Source organism: Aythya ferina (assembly GCF_964211825.1).
Source record: "Aythya ferina genome assembly, chromosome: 25".
Classification (NCBI taxonomy): Eukaryota; Metazoa; Chordata; class Aves; order Anseriformes; family Anatidae; genus Aythya; species Aythya ferina.
The window spans coordinates 2,005,357-2,026,883 of NC_140323.1; the positions used below are offsets into that span (position 1 = coordinate 2,005,357).

Below are 21,527 nucleotides of genomic sequence, written 5' to 3' on the forward strand. Positions count from 1 at the left end.
AAACAGATTCAAGTTATTTTCCTGAGATTCACCTAAACATACAAGATGCGCAGTAAAAGAGTACTTGTAATAGATCTGAAAAGATGCTCGGCAACAAGCTCCTTTGTAGTACAAAGGCACCCTCTAGAGTCCGACAGTTGCCTTTCCCCTTAGCCAAAGCACCTCGGAGGCGCTGGGTTTGTCCCAGGAGCGGGGCAGAGCGCGCTACTTACAAATATCAGCCCAGATATGAAAGAGGAGGTCACTGTGAGGGCAAAGTAGAACTTTGGAGTCAAAGTGCTTAAGAACACAGTCACTGCGAAGAGATACAAAAAACAAACAATGAGCAGAAGCGAAAACCACAAGGAGCTTTTTATTAAACACCGCGTGAAGCGCCACACAAACGCGGCGCAGCCTCACGGATCGGGTTACTTTAACGGAGAGCCCTTTTAGCTTATTCCTGCCGCTCCGTCACCGTGACGGCCGACAGGCTTCAACATAACCCCCCCCCCCACAAAAAAAAAAAGGTGTAAAATCCCAACGGGGCCGGTGTCAAACCCCAACAGGACCCCCCCCGGCTCTCACCGGCGGCCAGCCCGTCGCGGAGGCGCAGCGGCAGGCGCAGCAGGGCGTACAGCAGCCCGAGCCCGGCGGCCGCGGCCAGCAGCCCCCGAGCCCAAGGCGCCGCCGTCGCCGCCCGCCGCCTCAGCAGCTCCCAACGCCGCAGCGCCGCGGCCGCCCCGGGACACGGCGGCCCCCGCCCGCTCCCGGTCCCTGTCCCCGTCCCAGTCCCGGTGCCGCCGCCGTCCGCCATGGCCGCCGCCACAGGGGGGACGCCGGGAAGGAGGCGGAGCGCGGCGGGAGCCGCCCTCAGGGCTCAGCGCTCCCCGCTCGCGCCCCTCCACACCCCGCAGCTCAGCTCCGGTGTCAGGAGGGGACCCCGCGCCCCGTTAGGTGCCCCCCTCACACACACACACAGAGCCCGGGGCCGGTGCTCACCGCGCCCCCCCCTTCCCCTCAGCACCCGTCCCGCCCGGCCCTAAGATGGCCGCCCCGCGCTGTTTGCCCTCAGCCAAGATGGCGCCGGCCGCGCCTCCTGCCCGGCGCCCAGCCGGAGCCCCCGGCATCCTCCGCGCGGCGCCGGGCCGGGCCCTGAGGTGCCGAGATGGCGGATCTGGAGGAGCGGGTGTCGGACGACGAGAAGGTGGGGACGGGACGGGACGGGACGGGACGGGGCTGGATGGGGCGGGGGGCGCCGTGACAGGGCTGGGGCCGCAGCCCCGGGGCCGCCGTGACGGGTCGGTGCGGGCCGCCCGCCCCCCCAGCGCGGCGCCGCCTCACGGCGGGGCTGCCTCACGGGGGTCCCTCACGGGGCTGAGGGGGGGGCGCGGGGCTCATCGCCCGGTGCTGGCGGCGCTCCGGGAGCTCCCCCCCCGCCACAAAGGCCGGGGCAGCCTCCCTCAGGCGGGGAGCAGCGGCGGGGGGGAGCTGGAGGCAGCGCGGCCGCCTTCCTTCCCTTCCCCTCCCTGTGAAAAGGAGCTGGGTTTATTTATTAAAATTCCCCGGGTCGTCAAGGTTTGGCGATCGTTAAAGGTCCGTGAGGTCGGAGCAGGGTTTAATCTTTCTCTTAAAGTGCCGCTTTCGGTTTCCTTATGGCGGCTGAGCCTCAGAGGCCCCTCGGGTAAGGTTGTAGAGCCCAGGAGTGATTTTGGAAACGAGCATCCCACAGCAGGGGCTGCCAGCAGCACACACCGGCACCTGACGGGGAGCTGGGCAAACCTCTCAGCTGCTGGCATCTGGCTGAAAGCTCCTTCGACCTGCTGCAATGGAAACCAGCGCTTCGTTTGCATTCGATCTGAAAATTAAACCAAAAGTAAGGTGCAGGTTGTGGCAGTGCAGCTTTCAGGGGAGGTGAGGTGTTGGTGATCCAGCAGGATTACAAAATCCTGTTTGTGGGCTGCAGCTGGACTCAGCTCCTAGCCTAGGGCCTGAGTCTGGGACCAGGTCAGTGCTGCAAGGCTCTGGGGCCAGCCTGGCTGTGTTCTCTTTGCCCCCACATTCACCTGAAATCCTCAGTTCTTCCCCAGGGAAGACACAGCCTGCCCTCTAGGACGTGTCTCCAAATATTTTATTTGTCAAAGTAGCTGGGATTTCACTTGGAATTGGAGCCCGTGTTCTAGTTCATGTCCTGGCTCAGGCAGCCTGGCATCAACGTGAAGGAGCTCCATGGCTGGCACAGGTAGGAGGAGAGGTGGTGAGGGTTCTGAAAAGGAAACATGCAGCAAGATTCATTAAAGTACCCATTTATAACCACTCAGGAAACAACAAAGAAAATCAAATGAAAGAGCAATAAAGTTAATTCCTCCCCTCACGCCTCCCACCCCTGTAAACCTCACTTCTTTATTCTCTGTAGGTGCATTTTAGGAAAGCTGGGGGTTCACTGTTTTAAACCTCACTGCGGCGTGTCCTGTTGTCTGTGTTCTGCTGCCATTTTACCAGTTTAAACTAGTATTGAGCAGCTTCCCCGTCAGCTACTTTCCCCATTTTAGAAAAAGGAAGTCAGTTTTGCTCGCTTACTGCAGAGCTACCTGAAATGGTAACGGTGGCCAGGAAGTAGGTCAGTGTGCACAAAATCTTCTTGCGCTTCTGCAAGCGAACATCCTGCCGCCGCGCTCACACCGCTTTGAGACAAATCAACTCCAAAAATGACAAGTAACAGCGGTTCAGATGCTTGACATTTAGGATTAGGTACTTCACAGTCTGTTTCCTGAACTCCAATCCTGATTTCAGTAGCTTGATATAAGTGCTTTGTATTTGATTGCTTCACAGGAGAGTCGGTGCACGGGGTGCTTTAACAGGGAGCAGTTTTCACATGCAGCGCTTGCTGCTTGCTCATGGCTGGTTCTGCGAGGACATTTGATCGAAATGCAGAGCCCCCTTTGTGTTCTGCTCATCCTTCGAAGTGGAAGGCTAAAACTCCTGCAATATTTTTTTGTTCTCATGCTCCCTTCTCCAGGGATGTGTCTATCAGAAACCATCAACCTAGAAGTCAACCTGTCCGAGCCCTGGTCCCTTCTGTGAAGGCTCCACGTACAGTACGATTCTGCAGCCACATCATTGTTGCTTTAGTGCATAGTGTCATTTTTATGGCTTTTAGGGGCCTTGGTTTTCCATATGTTGGTTTAAACACCTTATAAAAAGTAATCTGTTCATCTGCAGAGTTAATTTGCAGTGCATGTTCCAGTGCAGCCCTCCCCCTGAAATGGATCTTGGCCTGAAGTGGCCATCTGTAAATGCCTTGGCGCAGTCTGATCCACCTCTATTAGTGCTTACATTTGCACTTTCTCAGAAAAGCACATGGTATAATTTCAAGTCTTGCAGACATGAGGGCTGCCTCTCAGTGAAGTCCACAGAGGATAGAAAGCAGAAGCATCCTTCTTAATTACTGCTGTTATCTTCATCACCATCCGAGCTTTCAGTAGTGAAATCTAACAGATGATGTAACCAGCAAGTCCTAACTCCAGTCCTTTAAATCGTGGACATTTTCACACAATAAGCAGCATGTTGTGAAGATTGCTGTATACTTACCAACCTTATCTAAAAGCAGAAAATCAGGAGAAAATGATTTTACGTTTTGCATGTTTGCACGTGACCTACACAAGTTATTGACAAGTTGAAAAAATTCAGTACATGTTTTTTTTCCCATTCATGCTGCAGAATTATTTCAGGCATAAAGAACATGTTTGGTTTTTTTTAATAGATGCTAATTTGGAAATCGATCTATTTTTATCTGAAGCTCTGCCCAGTGAGGACAGAGTTGTTACCCGATACTGCTGGAATAAGGCAATATGCCCTTTGTTGGGGAAGGTGTGTGTTTCCTTTCGTGGCTTACTTTAAATCATCGCAACCATCACAAGTGATGCCATCTTTCTAATTAAGAACGTGGAAGACTTGAAGCAGCAATTTTTTCCAGCTGTGGCAGTAATTCAGATGAAATAGTTGAATATATGCATAAACCTTTGTTTTACTGCTCAAATGGAAAGTAGGGAAGTAATCAGAGGTTTAACAAACGTTCTGTAGTCATCTTCAATAAGCGTCCAGCTGAGCAAGAAGGCCTCTTCCACAGCCTTGGCAGCTGTGCTTGGGAGAAAAGTGACAGTTTTATCCTTCTAAGGTAAAGATCCAGTTTTGTGACATTTCCTGTTTCAAGTCTTGTCCAAGAAGATTTTATTCCCTTCTGTCTTGTAAAAACCATAAAAGATTTGGTTATAAAAATAAACTCTTAATGGCTTCAACAGGATCAAACAAAGGCCACCTAAACCCTAATAATCCAAGACAAGCACATTGGCTTTCAGAATACAGTGAAGGCTTTTTTTTTTTTTAATGAAAAAGTAAAAGAACCTTACTTTTGCTTTTACAGCTTCAAGGTTTACAGATACCCAGGTATTTTCCTGCCAGCTGGCCTTTTCACTTATTGATTGTATCAATTCCAGTTCCAGAGGCCTTAATTCTGTCACTAGTGGCAGCTCACGGCTCGGCTACGGTACAGTTTCCAATAAAATGCTATTTCAAGATCAGGGAAGGAGTAACACGCCAAAGAAGAAAGGTACCAAGTAACCCGTGAGAGAACACATGCCAGGAATGCTGGCGCGCTATGGGGAGTAGCTCTCAGTTCTTTTTCTTACCCAGAGACTCCAAGCAGGCAGTAGCTCATGAAGAAAGCCTAGCATGGCTTTGATAACAAGTAACCAGCACATTCTGAAATAAAGCCCTGACCAGTTCCAAATTCAGCACCTTTTTGATAAGCCGGCATCATTTTAACAAGCTCTCCACTGTGTCCAGCTGGGTTTAACGCCTAAAAGTTTGAGTATGTCCCCTCGATGTTTTTGCACAGGACACGTGCAGATGAAGAGCAGGTCCCTAAAAATGGGCCTACAGGAAAGCAGGAGAGGGGCTCTGCCGGGGAGCGGGGTGACAGGACAGGGAGTAACAGTGTCAGACTAAAAGAGGGTAGGTTCAGATTAGGATATTAGGAAGAAATTCTTCACTCAGAGGGTGGTGAGGCACTGGAGCAGGGTGGAATTAGATGGTCTCTGAGGTCCCTTCCAACCCAAAGCATTCTGTGGGTCTGTTTCTATAATCAATAGACACACAGACACATGCTTAAACAAAGCTCTGCAAGGCTTGGAGAGGTACTTCATGATGTGCAAGAACAGGCTTGGTTCACATTTCCTGGCCTTGTATTCCCAAAGGTTATAATGCTGCGCTTGCCTTTGGAGAGGGATTCCACCAGAAATGTTTCTTTATGGTTGCTAATAGCTGGGCTGCAGCTTGTGCCCTCTGCAGTACAAGAATACTTCGGATGCACCAAAGGATCCTGCACTGGGAGTTTGTCATCGTTCCCCAGGAGGTGTTTAGAAGGACAGAACAAACAGAGCCACACAGAATCCAGTGGCAGCTGATGTAATTGATTTACTGCTCAGTTTATAGAGGGATCAACCTCATCCTCCACCCATTGTTTGCTGTGAGTCAGCAGCATCTCCTTCAGCCAGCTGTAAGCAGCAAACGCGTTGCATCACAGGGAGCCAACAAGTCTTGCAGTGTGTCAGACACACCTTGGCAGCGTGATCATGCTGTAGGTTGCCATCTAGTTAAAGCACCAGTTTTACTGCAGTGGTTTCTTGTTCTTTATATATGTTGGCATTTAGCTTCCTGATTACTAGCAAAGACCAGGAAAAAAACATTTAGAAATGTCACCAAGAGGGGGTAGCCAGCATTTATATTCTTAAAAGAAAAAAAAATACAACTATGAAGGTTGAATAGTTCCCATTCTAACGGGTGCCCACATGAAATTTGATGTTCTTGCTGAGTACATTTAGAGTTTCTTTGCACTGAAAAAATGCCTAGCTTTATGAGAATGAGGATTTCTACTTGGAAAACACATCTAGATTTCTCCCTAAGCACGGGGTTTGTTATTACTGTCAGATTTGGGTTTGCTGGTGAATTGCTTCAGTGTAGGTTGCAGTGTGTATGAATTCAGTAAGTGATCTTTTGTCTTTAATTACTTCTCTGCATCATTGTAGGTGCGTATAGCTGCAAAATTCATCACTCATGCACCCCCTGGAGAATTCAATGAAGTATTCAATGGTAAGTAGGTGAAGGAAAATGATCAGTAGCATTTTCTTCACATTTCACCTACTATGGGAGTCTATGGTTGTCATGATATATTGCTCTTAAGGTCAAGTAGAAGTAAGGGAAAAGCACGCACTCATTCTGTGACTACTTATGCCTGATGAAATGATTTTAATCATTCATGTTTTTGTAGTTGAAAATGAAATAAAGAAACATTTGATCAAGAACCAATAACCTATCTGAACACCCTTTTTTCTCCAGATGTCCGGTTATTGCTCAACAATGACAATCTTCTCAGGGAAGGAGCAGCACAGTAAGTATTAATGTTTCCAACATAAAATGTGTGCTTCTCTGTGGTGATAATTTGACTTACAACCGTGGTTCTGTGACAAAGCAAGCCATTTGTTCTATTGAGAGCAGTCTGCTGTAGTTCGTTATCCCCCAACAAAATATATAATGAAAGGCATGGCTGATTCTTTTTAAAAGGCTTAAATTGGAATTTGTGGTGTAGAGGCCATATAAAACTGACAGGAAGGCAGTCTGCCAAAAAGAGTAATTCTGCAGCAGCAGGAATGTCTGATCTTGTTGAAGCATGATTTGTTAAGCAAGTGAAGCCTGAAATACTGAGTAGTCCTAAGCCAGAGCTTAAACTGCCCTCAGAAAATACTTTCAGAATATCTTGTTTACCTGTGCAGCCTCATCAGGTGTCTCAAGGTTATGCATACAAGCCTTTTGATGCTAAGGTTTTACCTTGAGCTGTGAGATCAGTGAGCAGGTCTTGACAGAAGAAAATTGTTGTAAATATTAGTCTACTCATATTTGTTTACCTTACTGCTAAATTTTAGCCGGTGTGTTCCTGTTTTGCATTGGCTTGCTCATTATCCCTCAGGCTGCCTGCTGCTCTACTTTTGAACTCTGTACTTTCATGGTCATCACTAAATAAACCTGACTTTAGACCGGGTGTTTTTGTAGCTATCATCAATAAAAGGTATTGCAAAATCCTTTAAGAGTGCTAATGTGTATTATTTGCAAGTTTAAGGTGAAATTTTCTGTAGTATAAACCACACCATGTACTTATCCCTGAGTGAAGGTAAATGTGAACGTGCAGCTAAAATTCATGCTCTTAATTCTTAACAGTGCATTTGCACAGTACAACATGGATCAGTTCACTCCTGTGAAGATAGAAGGGTATGATGAGCAGGTAAGGGAAAGCTTCACACTGAATGTTTGTATTACTGCACTACACAGAAGGAATAAATGCATTGTGTCATCAGTATCTTTACGGTTTTCATCCTACCTGCAGATCATCTTTCCTCCTTCCACTAGATCATCCTCATGTTACCAAGTTTTTTGTTCTTGTATAGAAGGCATAGGTGAAACATGGCCATAAAGCACTGTCTGTTACTGCCTGGTAACCAATTCACTGCTAAGTAAAGTCCCACACTGAAATCACTGCAATTCCAGTTGAAGTATGATCGATGAAAGATTGTTGTTTATTTAAAGATTACTTGCAACTCCTTACAGTACTACATCCTCCCAGTTCCTACTGTGATTCAGTAGTGGATTCTTAATGGTATTTTTGCTGTGGTCTGCATTTTAATCTATCCCCAGTTACCTAAAAAAAAATCATTGTGTCTTAGAATATATCAATGTAATGCTGCCCAATCTATGTCAGCAAAGCTTTTCCCTTTTATAATGCTTCTTATAAAAAGACTAGGGAACATTCTTTTCTAGAATGGCCCAAGCTTTTAGTTTTAACATCGTGATGCCTACACACTGAAGTATGACTTCTTACAGTTCGGTTTTGTGTTGTTTTTTTTTCTGAGAGCAAGAAGTACTACAGAAGATAGAAAGCTGGCTTGACCATCTGTTCTATTCTGAGCCAAGCACTGACCTAGCTTTCCTGGTGTCCCAGATATGTTCATGGGAGACAGATATTTTAAGAGGGCTGTCCATAGAAACAGCTTTGACAAGAGGAAGCTACTGTACAACCTGCAAAGTGAGCCAGTGTTTGGGAAACCAGAGAAATCTGGTGAATAAGATGAAGGAGAAAGAAGTTACTGTGCCATTTTGCTGTCTGTTTACTTTAGTTTGTATGCCTCAGAAGTAGCCACATCTACCTCCCCTCCTCAGATCTACTACAACATGGAACATGACAATAAACAGTCAATTCCAGAGAAAAAATCTTAGTTTCTTTCAGATATGGGGAAGAAAAACATCAAAATTTTAAAAACTAAGACACTTTTTTGTACTGTAAGGTCCCCAACTTTAAACTAAGTGTATATGTTACTGTAATACAGCCATTTCTGGGACAGAAGACTAGTGCAATGTTAACTGCAAAGAGCAGACAGCTCACAACCTCACCACAACTACTCTTAGTTTAAATTATTATTGGAAATCCATATTTCTTTGTGATTTTATAGCTTGGTGACAATCTATTGAGACATGGATAACTATTCAAACAGACAAAACACATTTATAGCAGCACAAGAATATAGTAATTTCAATTTCTTATTTTACAGGTGTTAATCACAGAACATGGTGATCTGGGCAATGGCAGATTCTTAGACCCAAGAAACAAAATCTCTTTTAAGTTTGATCACTTAAGGAAAGAAGCAAGCGATCCCCAGCCTGAGGACACAGAATCAGCTTTGAAACAATGGAGAGATGCCTGTGACAGTGCATTGAGAGCTTATGTGAAAGATCATTACCCAAATGGCTTCTGTACTGTTGAGTATCCACCTTGTTTCGTTGAAAATTCTTTGCTCGGTGTCACTCAGTACTTTTGAGTGGACTTTGTGCCAAGCAGTGTTTGAATTCTCCATCCTCACTGGTGTTTTTGCTAACTTTAACACAACAAATTTCAAAAAGGGTGCAAAGAACTTGGTATGCACATAGTGGTAGAGATTTATTAGACCACCTTGTTCATATTTATGACTGCCAAGCTCCTTAACACCTGCCATTAAAGAACAGGAGGCATTATTTGCACATAATTGCAAGTGGAGGTGCTGGACAATGTAACTAGTAGTAAACATTCCCAATGAGATACCACAATACCAAGCCTCCACAGTGCTGCCAAGAACAGAAATTGCAAGTGGTTTTCTTCAGCTCTTGTGCCATTTTAACTCTTTTTCTGAATGCAGGTTTATGGTAAATCTATAGATGGACAGCAGACAATTATTGCCTGTATTGAGAGCCACCAGTTCCAGCCCAAAAATTTCTGGTAAGACTACTTAAACGGTGCATTCTCTTCCTTTACTAGTCCTCAAACCAACCCTTTCTCTACTGGGGGTCTGAAGGGCAAGTAGCCTTGGGCTTCCCCAGGAGCTCTGATTCTCATTCTGTAGTTTTCCTTGCAAGCCCTTGGGCACTTCCCTAAAGCTTTCAGTGAGGCTCAGTGACCTACCTAGAGAAAAATATATTAGCAGAGCTGAAGACACCCCCTTACATATTCCAAAGCATGAGTGCATTCAAGCCAGCCTGTAATGAAGCTGTGCTGTGGTGAGCTGGGCTTCAGAAATGGAATTCATTGGCATATAAGGCCCTTCAATACTGATCACAAGATATCAGGAATAAGTTGCTCATTAATGTGGCTCTTTTTTGTCAGCACTTGCTGGAAATAGTTTACATGCTGTGATTGTTCTTAGGAACGGTCGTTGGAGATCAGAATGGAAGTTTACCATCACACCACCGACAGCTCAGGTGGCTGCAGTGCTCAAGATCCAGGTAAGCTGCATTGTCTGGCAATAACAGAAGCTGCTTGCCTTACACTAATGCATTTGACTCAAAACAAGATGCTGAAATACAGCAGAGATGTCCTTCTGGAGTCAAGATACTATTAAGCTAACAATTCAGGAAATCAATTCTTAAAACTTCAGTGTTTTGGGCATTGCTTACAATGTGGCTTATTATATAGCATTACCCTATATGCCTCCAAGTCTGCTTGACTTTGTACGGCTAAAACCTATTCCATGAATTCTTTTATAATTGCTCTTATTTCAACTCTAGGCGTTTACTTCATTAACATAATCTTGAACAGTGTTGACAAAGAATGAAACCTTCCTGCTTTTAGTCTCCACGTAAGCAGAGAAGACTGGCACAACAAAGCTGTTGTGTCATTCTGATAGTATTTGGGGGCTCTAGGGATTATAAAATGAGTGTTAATGATAACCTGCATTTTGTCTGTCTTTGTTTAGGTTCATTATTACGAAGATGGTAATGTTCAGCTGGTTAGTCATAAAGATATCCAGGACTCTGTACAGGTTTCAGTAAGTATGCCAAAATTTTTTAATGATAAAGCACCTATTTTGTTTCCTGAACATCTCATGAATTATACCATTGTATGACTACATTCCATTGACTTTAATGTGATTTTAGAGTGACGAGTCAGTGTAGCTGTAGTGTTTAGAGTTGCATGGAAAACCCAGATTCTTAATTGCTTTAAAATTGTCTATTAAAAAGTGCCATCTCCATTGAACAGCTTATCTTATGAAAGTCAGTTAAAGATGCAGAATACGCCCTTGTGTATACATCCTAGGGAACTGAGATGTAAAAGCAGTATACTAAAGGAAAATAAGTAGTCCTGTAGTACAGTAGAGGGAGCAATAGTCATAAAATCCCTATCTGTACCATGAAGACCTACTTCCCTTTTGCTCACTAGGGTGCAGTCCTGTTTCAGTTTGGAACACAAGCTTAAGCTAGTATCTTGAACTCTGAGACGTGTAGTGAGTGGAAGGAACCCAGCTACAAAGAGCTGCTGCCACCTCACATTATCCATTTCATCTATACTCAGACTGTTACTTAAGAAATCCATTGCATATGAGTTATTTTTAAACATATAAAGATCTCTTTTTCCCCTTTGTAGAGTGATGTCCAGACAGCTAAGGAATTTATTAAGATAATAGAAAATGCTGAAAACGAGTATCAGGTAAGATCAGTAGTTGTTAATTAAATGCAATTGAATCGTATCAATTTCCATTTGCAGTTAAAGGAAGTATGAAAAATTGACCTCTGACTCCTTCTGACTTACTGTTATCTGTTCTTATCTGTTACTAAGAATTACTTCGAAAGGGGCATTAGTATTTGTTGACGGAATCTAGTTGTAAAGCTATATAACTATACAGCAAACTTGATTATTAAAGGGTTACAAATGATGCCCGGAACAAGCACGGAAGGGGAGTGGACAAGTCTAATAGTTTTCCTGACAGGTAAAAGTACTGAAAGGGAAATGCGTGGAAGCTTTTTATGTTGTCCCAGCCTGTGTGCAAGAAGCAGATGTGATACAGATAGTTCGGGAACACCCATGAGTGTAGCAATGTCTTCTTAGGAGAGTTTCATAGAAACCCTTCGCTTGCACACACACAGGTGACAGCATTAACCAGTCAGTAGCATGCCTTCCCCTTGCAGAAAGGGTTTTGTGGCTTTAACAGAGTCACTTCTCCAGAGTCTCTTTACTACTATAACTGAACCTACTTTTGCCATTGCAGACAGCAATCAGCGAGAACTACCAGACTATGTCAGACACCACTTTCAAAGCCTTACGCCGGCAGCTACCTGTCACCCGCACCAAGATAGACTGGAACAAAATCCTCAGCTACAAGATTGGCAAAGAAATGCAGAATGCTTAATGTGGAAATAAGGAGATTTATGAAATGTTTGTGTGCAAAAAACAAATGTGGTCCTATGCCAAGTAGATGGTTTCTAAACCAGTGCAGCATTTTTCTAGGGCTTTCAAAGTTAACAGGTTTTCTAGCCTCAGAGAAAACTGTGGAACAAATAGCGTTGTCTTTGTGTTTTGTGTTTCCTGCCGCATAAACTTCCTATTGTGACTGCATATACTGATAGGTTGTTTTAATTAAACCACATTCATGGTTCAGAAGTATAGCTGTTTTCAATCACTAATTGTACTGGTTGGAAAACTTCCTAGCTGGAAAAGCCCTACTATAAATACAGCTGAGGGTGCAGAGCATTTCCTTCACCTGTATACAGCACTCCAGGTACTCCAGTAAGTTTGTCAAATCTGCCAACAGCTCAAGGCGCTATGCTGCAAGATATAGTAATGCAAGAGACAGTAAGTGCTCCTATGTATCCTTACTACTGACCTCCACAAAGCAAGAAGCCTGTAGGCTTAACTTTTACTATACAAAATGAGTTTACAAAATCCATTACGGAAATCCCTTACAAAGCCAGCTCTTCCAGGGTCTCTTTTTAATCTGAAGTTTTGAGCCACGTTCTCTGAAAGTGAACGTTTTTGCTCTTCTTTCCCTCATGTATGTACGGTTATGGGACATCTGCATTTTTACAGACTGCAAGCGTCTGTGTTGGATCGCTGCTGATCCATGTAGACTGGATGAAGATTAAAATGCAAATGTCTACAGAATAATAGGTGTGTTGCGCTTTAATGCTTTGTGGCAGGTTCATAGAATTTGTATCACAGGTGTATGGATGGATAGTGTACAAAATAAATAAACTTGCACCAAAGTGAGAGAAGTAACCTTTCCATTTTGTCTCTATTGTGGCCAGTTTCTTGTCATACTTAATGGGAGATTCTGGAATTAATCACTTCATTGCTCTCTAACTGCTTGCTCTGTGTTACTTTGTTTTTCTGTAAAATCAAGAATAGGTCCTATCAGTTTCTCTTAAGGGGAGGTTGAAGAGGCACGTGTATGCTTTCCTCAATTTAAACCTGGAAAGCTGATTCATTGCAAAGTGAAACCCCTTTGGTTAACTCACTTTTCTTTGTTTACACTTGGTTATCGCTGGGCCTTTTTGCAGGTTCTGTTTTTTAAACTGGTTAGCGTCTTCCTATTTTTTAGTACACAAAGAAAGGGGTTGAGAAGATAGGGATGTAACTGCCTGTGCATTATGCTGGAGGTTTTGCACAGTGATGCCACAAATTAAGTGTCTACCCTGTGTGAGAAATTTTGTCAAAATAAAATATATTTGTATTTGCTGTTGAGACTGACCTTTCATCCTGCAGGCACCCTCTGTATAGTCTAGTAGAAATACACGGGTCTTTGTTTTAAAGCCATTTGTGTCTGTTCTTTCGTGGTCTCACTTCTGTTAATGCCTGGGGAAGGCAGAAGTGCAGGTGGCAGCCTGAAAGCAGGGATGGGAGCGTTTGCAAACCTTCAGACAGCGCTCACATCCTGGTACACAGGCCTGGGAACTGGGGCTCTAAGAACTTTTAGGTTGAAAGAAAAATAATCATACTGCTCTAATGAAGCACTTCACCTGGGTAAAACCTGAGTGTTTTTTGCTAATCACCTGGGTCTCGTTGCAACACCTCGTAGCCTCTTACACTCCACTTTTGAAACTCATTGCAGGACACACACGCGTATAACACAGGAACAGTACAGCGGGAAGGGATCTTCAAAGATCATCTAGTCCATACACCCCACGTCAGTTGCATTAGACAAAGCAAGGCTGCCGGAGTGCTAGTGGGAGTTCTTGTCCTCAGCTCGGTTTGCACACAGCTGTGCTAAGAGCAACTCAAGGACAGCACTTCTATCACCAGCATCTGTAGCAACCGTTTCCTCCCTGCAGCTTGGAGATGAAAGGTGTGGATGAGTGCCGAAGGTGCTGTGGGCTGTGGCCCCAACCAGGCAAACGCTGCAGGAATTCCAGCAATGCGAGGCTGAGGGTTTGGGGGGGGAGTGGGGGCTGAGATAAGGCTGTGCACAGAGCAGAGTTTTTATCTACCAGCACAGCCTGTTTCAAGGCTAGTCTTTTACTGATCCTAGTTTGTTAAATTGCGAGGAGCTCACCCCCACTCATTCCAGTCTGAAGACAATTTTTATCTCCCTGCCCTTCTCAAACTTCAGCTAGCCAACTTCCAGGGCCAACTCATTCCCCCACCTACCTCCTCACCCTTCTCCCTCAGCAGCCTTCTCCGCAGCAGCCTCAGCTGCCCCAGTCTCAGCTACTTCCCAGCTCCTTGGAGGAACAAAATTCAGCGCTGCAACTCACTGCGACCGAGCCGCTGAGCAATTGCCAGCGGTGACACACTCTAAAGCTGTTTGCTGTTCTCTGCTCGGGCCCTGAGGTTTCAGGTGAGACGAAGGCCAGCTAGAGGCTGACTCGTCCAGGCTCTATTTACCAGTCAGAGCCTGACCCCAGGCCCAGCACAGCGAGCAGTCACTGCAGCTCGACCGAGCCGGTGCAGCCAAGCACAGCCCACCATGGAAAGAGCTTTCCTAGCTATTCATGAGCTCAAAGCTTAAAGTTCCAGGATTCCGCCAGCAAAACGCGACAAAAAGGCTTATGAGCAACTTCTCCAAAAGTGACATCCATCTTTCGGAAGCCTCAGCGCCCTCCCACAGTGTGGGAGCCCTACCCCAGCACCCTCCCGCAGCCCCCGCAGCGCGCCGTATCAGCAGCAGTGCTTGAGTCACAAAACCACTCGCCCAGACCCGGGGAGGCGAAGGCAGCAGGACTTACCCCGGCGTCCTTTGGCCGCAGAGAGCACGAGCAGTCCCAGGGCCCGAGCCGTTTTACTAAAGCAAGCCGAGGATCCCCACCCTTAGCTAGGCAGATCTGGAGAGCTCCAGCACGAGAAAGCAGAGACAGAGCCCAACACAGACCCAGCCGGTGCTGCCGCTGCCCTATTTATACAGAGCAGCTGCGGGAGCCCTGGGAGCTCTCCCCCCGTCGTTGGCTCGAGCGATGCCGCGCACCTGGGGGCTGCTCCTGCCCTCGGAGCCCTGGCAGCGACCCCGGCTGCCCCCCCCTGCCCGACGGGGCGCCCGCAGGGCTGGCCCGGCCCCGGCATTGCCGCTGCCCCCCGCTCCCGGCGTCTGCGGCGGGGGCCGAGCCCCGGGATCCCCCCCCCCCATCGGGGGGTCGGGAGAGGGATGCGGGACCAGGGGTCGGGATCGGGGTCGAGGCCGGGCCCGGGGGGGCGGCGGGGAGGCCCTGGGCGGGGGCAGCTCCCCCACGGCCCTGCCCCGGTCCCAAGCGGGCGGGTCCGTGGGGTTCGGCCCCTTTCGCTTTCGTTTCTCCCAGCGGAGCCAGCCCCTGCCCGGCACGTCCCGGCTCGGCACGTCCCGGCTCAGCACATCCCGGCTCGGCTCGGCACGTCCCGGCTCGGCCATGCCGCGGTTCAGCGTGGCGGAGGCGAGGCGCTGCGGGGAGCAGTTCGTGCAATTCCTGCGGGACACGGGACGGGAGCAGGAGAGCCGCCGGGACGCGCTGCGCACCATCTACAGCGGCGAGTTCCGCGCCAGGTGAGCGCCGGGACCCCCCCCTCGGGGCTGGACGGAGCCCCCAGCGCTGCCGAGCCCCCGGAGAGGGGGATCCCGGAGCCCCAAACCCCAAAGCGCCGGGGCCCGGCTCTGCCCGGCGGCCGCTCCCCCCGGGCGCCGCGGGGACCTCTCCGTTCACCGGCCCCGTGCCCCCGCTCCCCTCCGCCTCCCCTCGGCCGTGCCGGGACGATCCCGGCTGCGGGGACCCCCGGTAGCCCCCCGAGCACGGCCGGGGCACCGCACGCCCCCTCCTCGCCCGCTGACCCCCGGGGCAATGTCCCCGCCGTTCACCAGCGTTCACTGCGCTGCGGGAGGAGCTGCGGGGGACGCAGCAGCCGGGGAGCCCCCCCCGTCCATGCAGGTGCCCCCTGGGCAGCCCCCGCTGCCGAGGATCTGGGGCCGGGGCCGTCCCTGCAGCGACAGGGGCCAGGAAGCCGTGTGGTGTCGTGGCACAGCGCGGTGCTGCCGGAGCAGCCTGCGGGGACGGAGGGTTTGCTACATCTGGGGGGCCGGTGGAAAAGCCCCGGTCCTTTTCCCTCTCCCTCCGTCCCCCAAAGCAGAGAGAACGTCTGGGGTGAAGGGCCTGGCTTCACCCCCTTCCTCCCCGCACCTCCCCGCTCCCCAGTGCCCAGCCCTTCTCGTCTCCACTGGAAACCTTCTCTCTCTTCTGTGTGCAGGACTGACACAAAGATGCCCAGTTTCTCTTGCATCCTGTACGCCCTGAGGGTGACCCACCAGGCTCAGGTGCACGGGGAGTCCGTGCACTTCAAGAAGGTGAGGGAGGGCCTGGGCTGGGGCCGCGCTGCAGCTCCCACAGCCCTAGGGATGGGCTCGGCAGGAGCCCCCAGACCCCGGCAGGACCCGGGCACGCACTGGGGGCCTGTGCCCGGCCCCACGCTGATGCTCGCTGCTCCTCGCAGGGGAAGAAGCGAGTGGTGGTGGCAGACCAGTACCGCAGACCCAGAACGAATGTAGAGACATCTGCACCCGCTGCCTCAGGCCAGCAGCCCAGCACCGGTCCGCAAGTGTCACCGAGCCGTGCCAAGAAGTGGTAGGACCCCCGGCACCCTGCCCGTGGCTGCCCACGGGGACCTGGATACCCCTGCCCCAGCCAGGGAAGCCTGACCCCGCTCTTCCCGTAGGGCCGAGTTCATCCGTGGGAAGCACGGGGTAGAGATCGTCTCAGAACATGACCGGGCCAACGGGCAAATCCGCTTCGATGTGACACTCGGCCAGCCCCGGACGGTCACCGTCCAGGTGAAGAACCAGGGCACGGAGGCCGTGAGGCTGCGTAACTGCCACTCTCTCCGCCGCCTGCGGGAATTCTCCTTCCTGGACCAGCACGGGGTGACGCAGGGCCAGCCCCTGCTGCTGCAGCCAGGTACGGCCCCAGCCCCTGCTCGGTGCACGGCCCCAGGAGGGGACGCAGGACGCAGGCCCCCAGCTCTCTCCTCCTCGCAGGCGACACGCACCTCATCCAGGTGCGGTGCCTGACCAAGTACAACGGGTTCTTCCGTGCCGTGGTGGTGTTCGACTTCGCCAAGGAATCGGGCGAGTTCTTCAGCATCGGGCGCTCCGTTGCTGCCATCGCTCAGAGCCAGCTGGCCAAGGAGCTGGGGCCCACGTCGTCCTTCGAGCCTTACCAGGCCAACCTCCAGCGCCCCGTCACGGTCATCACCGAGGAGGGTGTGCCCCCCAGCAGGTACGGGGTGGGCTCTGGCTCTTCCAGGGATCTTTCAGCTCATAGGGACCCGGCTTTCCAGCACCCAGGCTGTCTGTGATGGTGTTTTCGTCCCTGGGCGGTGGCTGGGGACAGCGCTGGTGACTTGCCAGGGCCATGGGTGGTCACAGAGCTGGGGGGAACCCAGCCTGGCTGTCCCCATAGCACCGCTCTCTCCTCTACCCAGCTCCCTGAAAAACGAGCTGGAGAAAGAAATCCCACTGAGCACTTACCCGTACCCGAAGAGCCTCAAGGAGACAATCAAGCTCGGACCCAAGACCGACCCTGCCTCCAGCTGGGTTAAGATGCTGTGAGTGCCGACGGGCAGGGGCAACGCCTCCCCGGACTGCACATGTCCCCTCTGCTACCCCTGCGTCCTACGGGGCCACTGGGGCACGGTGACACCCCCTGCGCTGGCCCCTAGGTCGCTGCTGGAGGCACCGCTACATGCTGGGAACTACCAGCAGAAGTTCCAGCTGCTGCTGCACCTGGAGGAGATCCAGATGGAGGTGGACATCCGCCGCTACGATATGCAGGAGGTGACCATGGTGCAGGACAGGGACCTGCTGGTCCTCGATGTGAGTAGGGAGAGCTGCTGCGGCAGCCCCCAGAGGCTCAGGGGTGGCCAGGGGCTCGGGGTGGCCCTGGCAGCACGCTGGCATCATGTTGGCCACTTGGTGCAGGTGCCTGGCGTGGCTGAGAACCGCCCGTCCGTGCTGAGGGGCGACCACCTCTTCGTCAGCCTGAGCAGCGAGCGGGACAGCTCCCCGCTCGTCCAGTACAAGGGCTACGTGCACGACGTGGAGCTGGAGAAGGTCAGGCTGGGCTTCTCCCCCAAGTGAGTGGTGTCCATTCCCAGCTGGGCTGGCGGGGCCCCGGCAGCCCCACTCGGTGCCAAAGGCCGGGCGTGGGGGGGGAAGGGCAGGGGAGGCCATGGGGCAGCGTCCCCCGCACCCGGCTCACGCCGCTCCTTCCCAGGTTAAAGAACAAGTTTGTGAATCAGCTGAAGTTCGACGTGACCTTCACCTTCAGCCGCCTGCCGCTGCAGGTCCAGCACCGGGCTGCAGCCTTGTCCATGCAGCAGGGCTTGGCCAGCCTCCTCTTCCCCTCTGCCTCCTGCAACAAGTCTCTCATCTCGGGCTCCTACCAGCCCCGGTGAGTCCCGGTGCCTGGGGCCAGCTGCCCCGTGGGGACAGGATGGGACGGGACGGGGGGACGGGGACCCAGCACGCTCAGCCTCGGCTCCCACAGCTGGTTCGACAGCAAGCTGCAGACAAACGAGGAGCAGCGCAGAGCCGTGACGCACATCGTGACGGGGATGTCCAGGCCGGCCCCATACCTCATCTTTGGGCCTCCTGGGACTGGCAAGACAGTCACCCTGGTGGAGGCCATCAAGCAGGTGAGCAGCCGGGGCCCAGGACCAGCTCATGGCATCGCTGCCGGCCCCGTGGGGCTCAGCGCCTTCACCCCCTCCTCCCCATCTAGGTGTGGGCGTGCTTGAAGGACGCCCGGATCTTGGCCTGCGCCCCTTCCAACAGCGCCGCCGACCTGCTGTGCCAGCGCCTCATCACGGACATCGCCCCCCGCTACGTCTACAGGATCATGGCCAGCTCCAGGAGCTACCGGGAGGTGCCTACAGAAATCAGGGTAGGTCCGTGCCCCTCTGCCCAGCACCCCCCTGGCGTGACCGGGCTGGTGGCCCCAGGGGAGGGGGCTCCCACCTAACCCCCCTGTTCCAGCCCTGCTCTAACAGGGACGACGAGCAGGACTGCTACGTGTACCCCAGCAAGGAGTTCCTGGGGCGCTACCGGATCATCATCACCACGCTGGTGACAGCGGGAAGGTCAGAGTCCCCACGTCCATGGGGGTCGCCTTGTGTCTGGGCAGTGAGGGGCTTCCCTGCTGGGGTGCAACAGGGGGGGGATGCAGGAGAGCGGGGCAGCCCCGGGGAGGGTGATGGTGAGGGGAGGAAGGCTGGCCAGGCAGGCAGAACCACTCACATAGCCTCACGCTGCCTTTCCCCAGGCTGGCATCGGCCAACTTTCCCCCAGGCTATTTCTCCCACGTATTCATCGATGAGTGCGGCCACGCGGTAGAGCCGGAGAGCGTGGTCGCTATCGCTGGTGAGTGGCTCCTGGGTCAGCATCACGGCCCCCGGGGTCCCCCTTTCCCTTCCCCACCCCGCAGCCAGCACTGAGCTCCCTCTGCCCAGGCCTCCTGACTGCCATGGACCCGGAGAGCAACCCCGACGGGGGGCAGCTGGTGCTGGCAGGAGACCCCCAGCAGCTGGGCCCCGTCCTGAGGTCGCCGCTGGCCAAGGAGCACGGCTTGGGTGAGCGAGGGCAGGGGTGGGAGCGACGCCAGCGCCCGAGCGGCACGGCGGGGAGCCACGGGTCTGGTGTGCGCAGGCACCTCGCTGCTGGAGAGGCTGATGCTGCACAACAAGCTGTATGAGAAGACGAGCGATGGCTACAACTCGCGGTTCGTCACCAAACTGCTCTGGAACTACAGGTGGGGATGGGACGAGAGTGGGGCCGGGATGGGGAGCTGCCCCGCACTCCAGCTCCCCTTCCTAAGGGTGTCCCTGAGCCCTGTGGTGCCCCAGCCTGTGTGGGAGATGGGGCAAACCCCACACAGTGCCCGGGGAGAGCATCGGGGCCACCCCCTGCACGCTTGTCCCACCTCTCCCAGGTCCCACGAGGCCATCCTCAGGATCCCCAACGAGCTCTTCTACGACAGCGAGCTGAAGGCCTGCGAGGGCGACGAGTTTGATATTCGCAACTTCTACTGTGCCTGGGAGGAGCTTCCCAAAAAAGTGAGGGGGTGCCAGGGCAGGGGCTGGGAGGCCCCAAGCTGCAGTCCCGCTGACCTCAAGTCTCTGCGCCCCCAGGGCTTCCCCATCATCTTCCACGGGGTCTGCGGGGAAGACCAGAGAGAAGCCAAGAGCCCCTCTTTCTTCAACACGGCTGAGATCGAGATCCTGGTCCAATACCTCAAGAAGCTGCTGCAGAGCCAGGGCAAGCGGGGCTGCCCCACCATCTCGCCCAAGGAGATCGGCATCATCTCTCCCTACAGGAAGCAGGTGAGGGGCAGGCGGCAGCGGGAGGTGGTGCAGCCCCCCCAAAAAAATGCTGCTGCAGCATGCCGTGTGCCTCTGCAGGTGGAGAAAATCCAGAAAGCCATCACCACCCACGACCCCGTCCTGAAGGCGCTGCCGGACATCAGGAAGCTGAAGGTAGAGAGGGGCCCAGCCCCGGTGCAGCTCAGCCTGGGGGGGGTTCCCATGTGCGGCTGGGGGAGGCAGTGGTGCCCCAGCAGCCGCTCACCCCCACCTACCCCAGGTGGGCTCCGTGGAGGAGTTCCAGGGCCAGGAGCGCCGTGTCATCCTCATCTCCACCGTGCGCAGCTGCAGCGAGTACTTCCAGCTCGACCAGACCTTCAACCTGGGCTTCCTCAAGAACCCCAAGGTACTGCGCCCCCCGAGCAGCCCCCTCGGCTCCCCGCTGCCTGCAGCCAGGCAGAGCTGCTGTGGGTGCAGGATGCAGCCCCGGAGCCCGGTACCGGGAGGTGCTGCTGCAGGGTGAAGCCCTCGCTCTTGTTCCCTTCTCCAGAGACTCAACGTGGCCCTCACCAGGGCCAAGGCTCTGCTAATAGTGGTGGGCAACCCGGTCGTCCTCAGCACGGACCCCCACTGGCAGAGGTGAGCCTTCCCCCCGGCTGCCCCCTGCTGCTGGTGCTCAGGGCCGTGCTCAGCCCTTGCTGTGCCCGCCAGGTTCCTCAGGTACTGCAAGGAGAAGGGCGGCTACACGGGTTACCCCTTCGAGGAGGAGAGCCCCGAGGAGGACAGCCTCGCGGCCCACCTCAACTCCCTGCACCTCAGCACTTAGCAGCCAGGTACCCCCGGGCTTCACGGGCCGTCCTTCAGGAGCTCCGCATGCTGCTGACCCGTGGGGCTTCCCCAAAGGAAAACCCCTCAGCGGGAGCAGCCCCGCGGAGCTCCTGCGACCCCGACCTGGCCCCTGGCTGCGGCAGCCTCCTGCTCCCCCCACCTCATCCTTGGGTCCCCCCCAGGCTCCCCACGCATCCCTGCAGAGCCCAGGCTGTGCGTGCGGGGCCCTGCCCGGGGTCCCTGTGGCAGGGGAGAGGTGACTGCGGCTGCCAGCCGTGAGCCTGACCCAGACCACAGGGCTGAGACCCCCTCCACCCCTTTGCAGAGTGGGACCACGGACCAATTTTATTTGGTTTTAATCAATTTTTGATACAGCCAAAGAAAGCCAATTGCCTTTGACTGCTCTCGCCTGGCCCCCAAGCTGGGCGGTGTGCGGGCACACAACCTTCTTTCCCCCAATAAACAGAGAAAACACTGAGAGCGTTGGTGTCAGTCCTGGGGGGCACGAGGGGCACGGACCAAGCCCAGCAAGGACGGCCCACAGGAGGCCACGGAAGCAGCGCTG

The 21,527-nt window shown here is 52.6% G+C and overlaps 3 protein-coding genes across 9 annotated transcripts in view; 2 read left to right on the top strand and 1 right to left on the bottom strand.

The window, feature by feature from the left end:
* Positions 1-14,689, bottom strand: part of ST7L (suppression of tumorigenicity 7 like) — a 34,330-nt gene extending 19,641 nt beyond the window's left edge. Inside the window, exons 1-5 of one of the 7 annotated variants that reach the window (XM_084497868.1) lie at positions 14,551-14,671; positions 7,624-7,726; positions 2,568-5,698; positions 2,043-2,242; positions 213-295 (exon numbers count right to left, since the gene is read on the bottom strand). Coding sequence is in view for 1 of the 7 variants with exons in the window: in XM_084497867.1 (XP_084353993.1) it covers positions 213-295; positions 565-793 (312 nt within the window). In the remaining 6 variants the exon portion in view is untranslated. Of the gene's footprint in view, positions 1-212; positions 296-564; positions 935-2,042; positions 2,243-2,567; positions 5,699-7,623; positions 7,727-13,972; positions 14,047-14,550 lie in introns of those variants that run through there. The other 6 variants (XM_084497871.1, XM_084497869.1, XM_084497873.1 and 3 more) reach the window with 6 other exon arrangements.
* On the top strand, positions 991-12,600 carry CAPZA1 (capping actin protein of muscle Z-line subunit alpha 1). The gene is made up of 10 exons (XM_084497875.1): positions 991-1,183; positions 6,063-6,126; positions 6,373-6,424; positions 7,249-7,312; positions 8,634-8,840; positions 9,255-9,334; positions 9,759-9,837; positions 10,308-10,379; positions 10,976-11,038; positions 11,598-12,600. Exons 1-10 carry the CDS (start codon positions 1,145-1,147, stop codon positions 11,736-11,738), a joined length of 861 nt encoding a protein of 286 aa, XP_084354001.1. The 5' UTR covers positions 991-1,144; the 3' UTR covers positions 11,739-12,600.
* Positions 14,690-14,766: 77 nt separating the features above from the next.
* MOV10 (Mov10 RNA helicase) lies at positions 14,767-21,437 on the top strand. Its single transcript, XM_084497866.1, has 21 exons — positions 14,767-15,335; positions 16,031-16,127; positions 16,274-16,404; positions 16,496-16,734; positions 16,815-17,055; positions 17,261-17,383; positions 17,498-17,651; positions 17,757-17,911; positions 18,052-18,228; positions 18,325-18,472; positions 18,559-18,720; positions 18,813-18,916; positions 19,099-19,196; positions 19,286-19,405; positions 19,482-19,584; positions 19,765-19,888; positions 19,964-20,155; positions 20,234-20,308; positions 20,415-20,540; positions 20,685-20,773; positions 20,846-21,437. The coding sequence occupies exons 1-21, from the start codon at positions 14,776-14,778 to the stop codon at positions 20,958-20,960; spliced, it is 3,333 nt and encodes a 1,110-aa protein (XP_084353992.1). The 5' UTR covers positions 14,767-14,775; the 3' UTR covers positions 20,961-21,437.
* The last annotated feature ends 90 nt before the right edge of the window (positions 21,438-21,527 follow it).

Bases quoted from the DNA above. Each gene is read 5' to 3' on its own strand.
- MOV10 (XM_084497866.1), top strand. From the start codon at position 14,776: ATGCCGCGCACCTGGGGGCTGCTCCTGCCCTCGGAGCCCTGGCAGCGA. The intron at 16,405-16,495 runs GTAGGACCCCCG...CTCTTCCCGTAG, and splicing joins CCGAGCCGTGCCAAGAAGTG to GGCCGAGTTCATCCGTGGGA. The intron at 16,735-16,814 runs GTACGGCCCCAG...TCCTCCTCGCAG, and splicing joins GCCCCTGCTGCTGCAGCCAG to GCGACACGCACCTCATCCAG.
- CAPZA1 (XM_084497875.1), top strand. From the start codon at position 1,145: ATGGCGGATCTGGAGGAGCGGGTGTCGGACGACGAGAAG. The intron at 7,313-8,633 runs GTAAGGGAAAGC...CTTATTTTACAG, and splicing joins TAGAAGGGTATGATGAGCAG to GTGTTAATCACAGAACATGG. The intron at 11,039-11,597 runs GTAAGATCAGTA...TTGCCATTGCAG, and splicing joins ATGCTGAAAACGAGTATCAG to ACAGCAATCAGCGAGAACTA.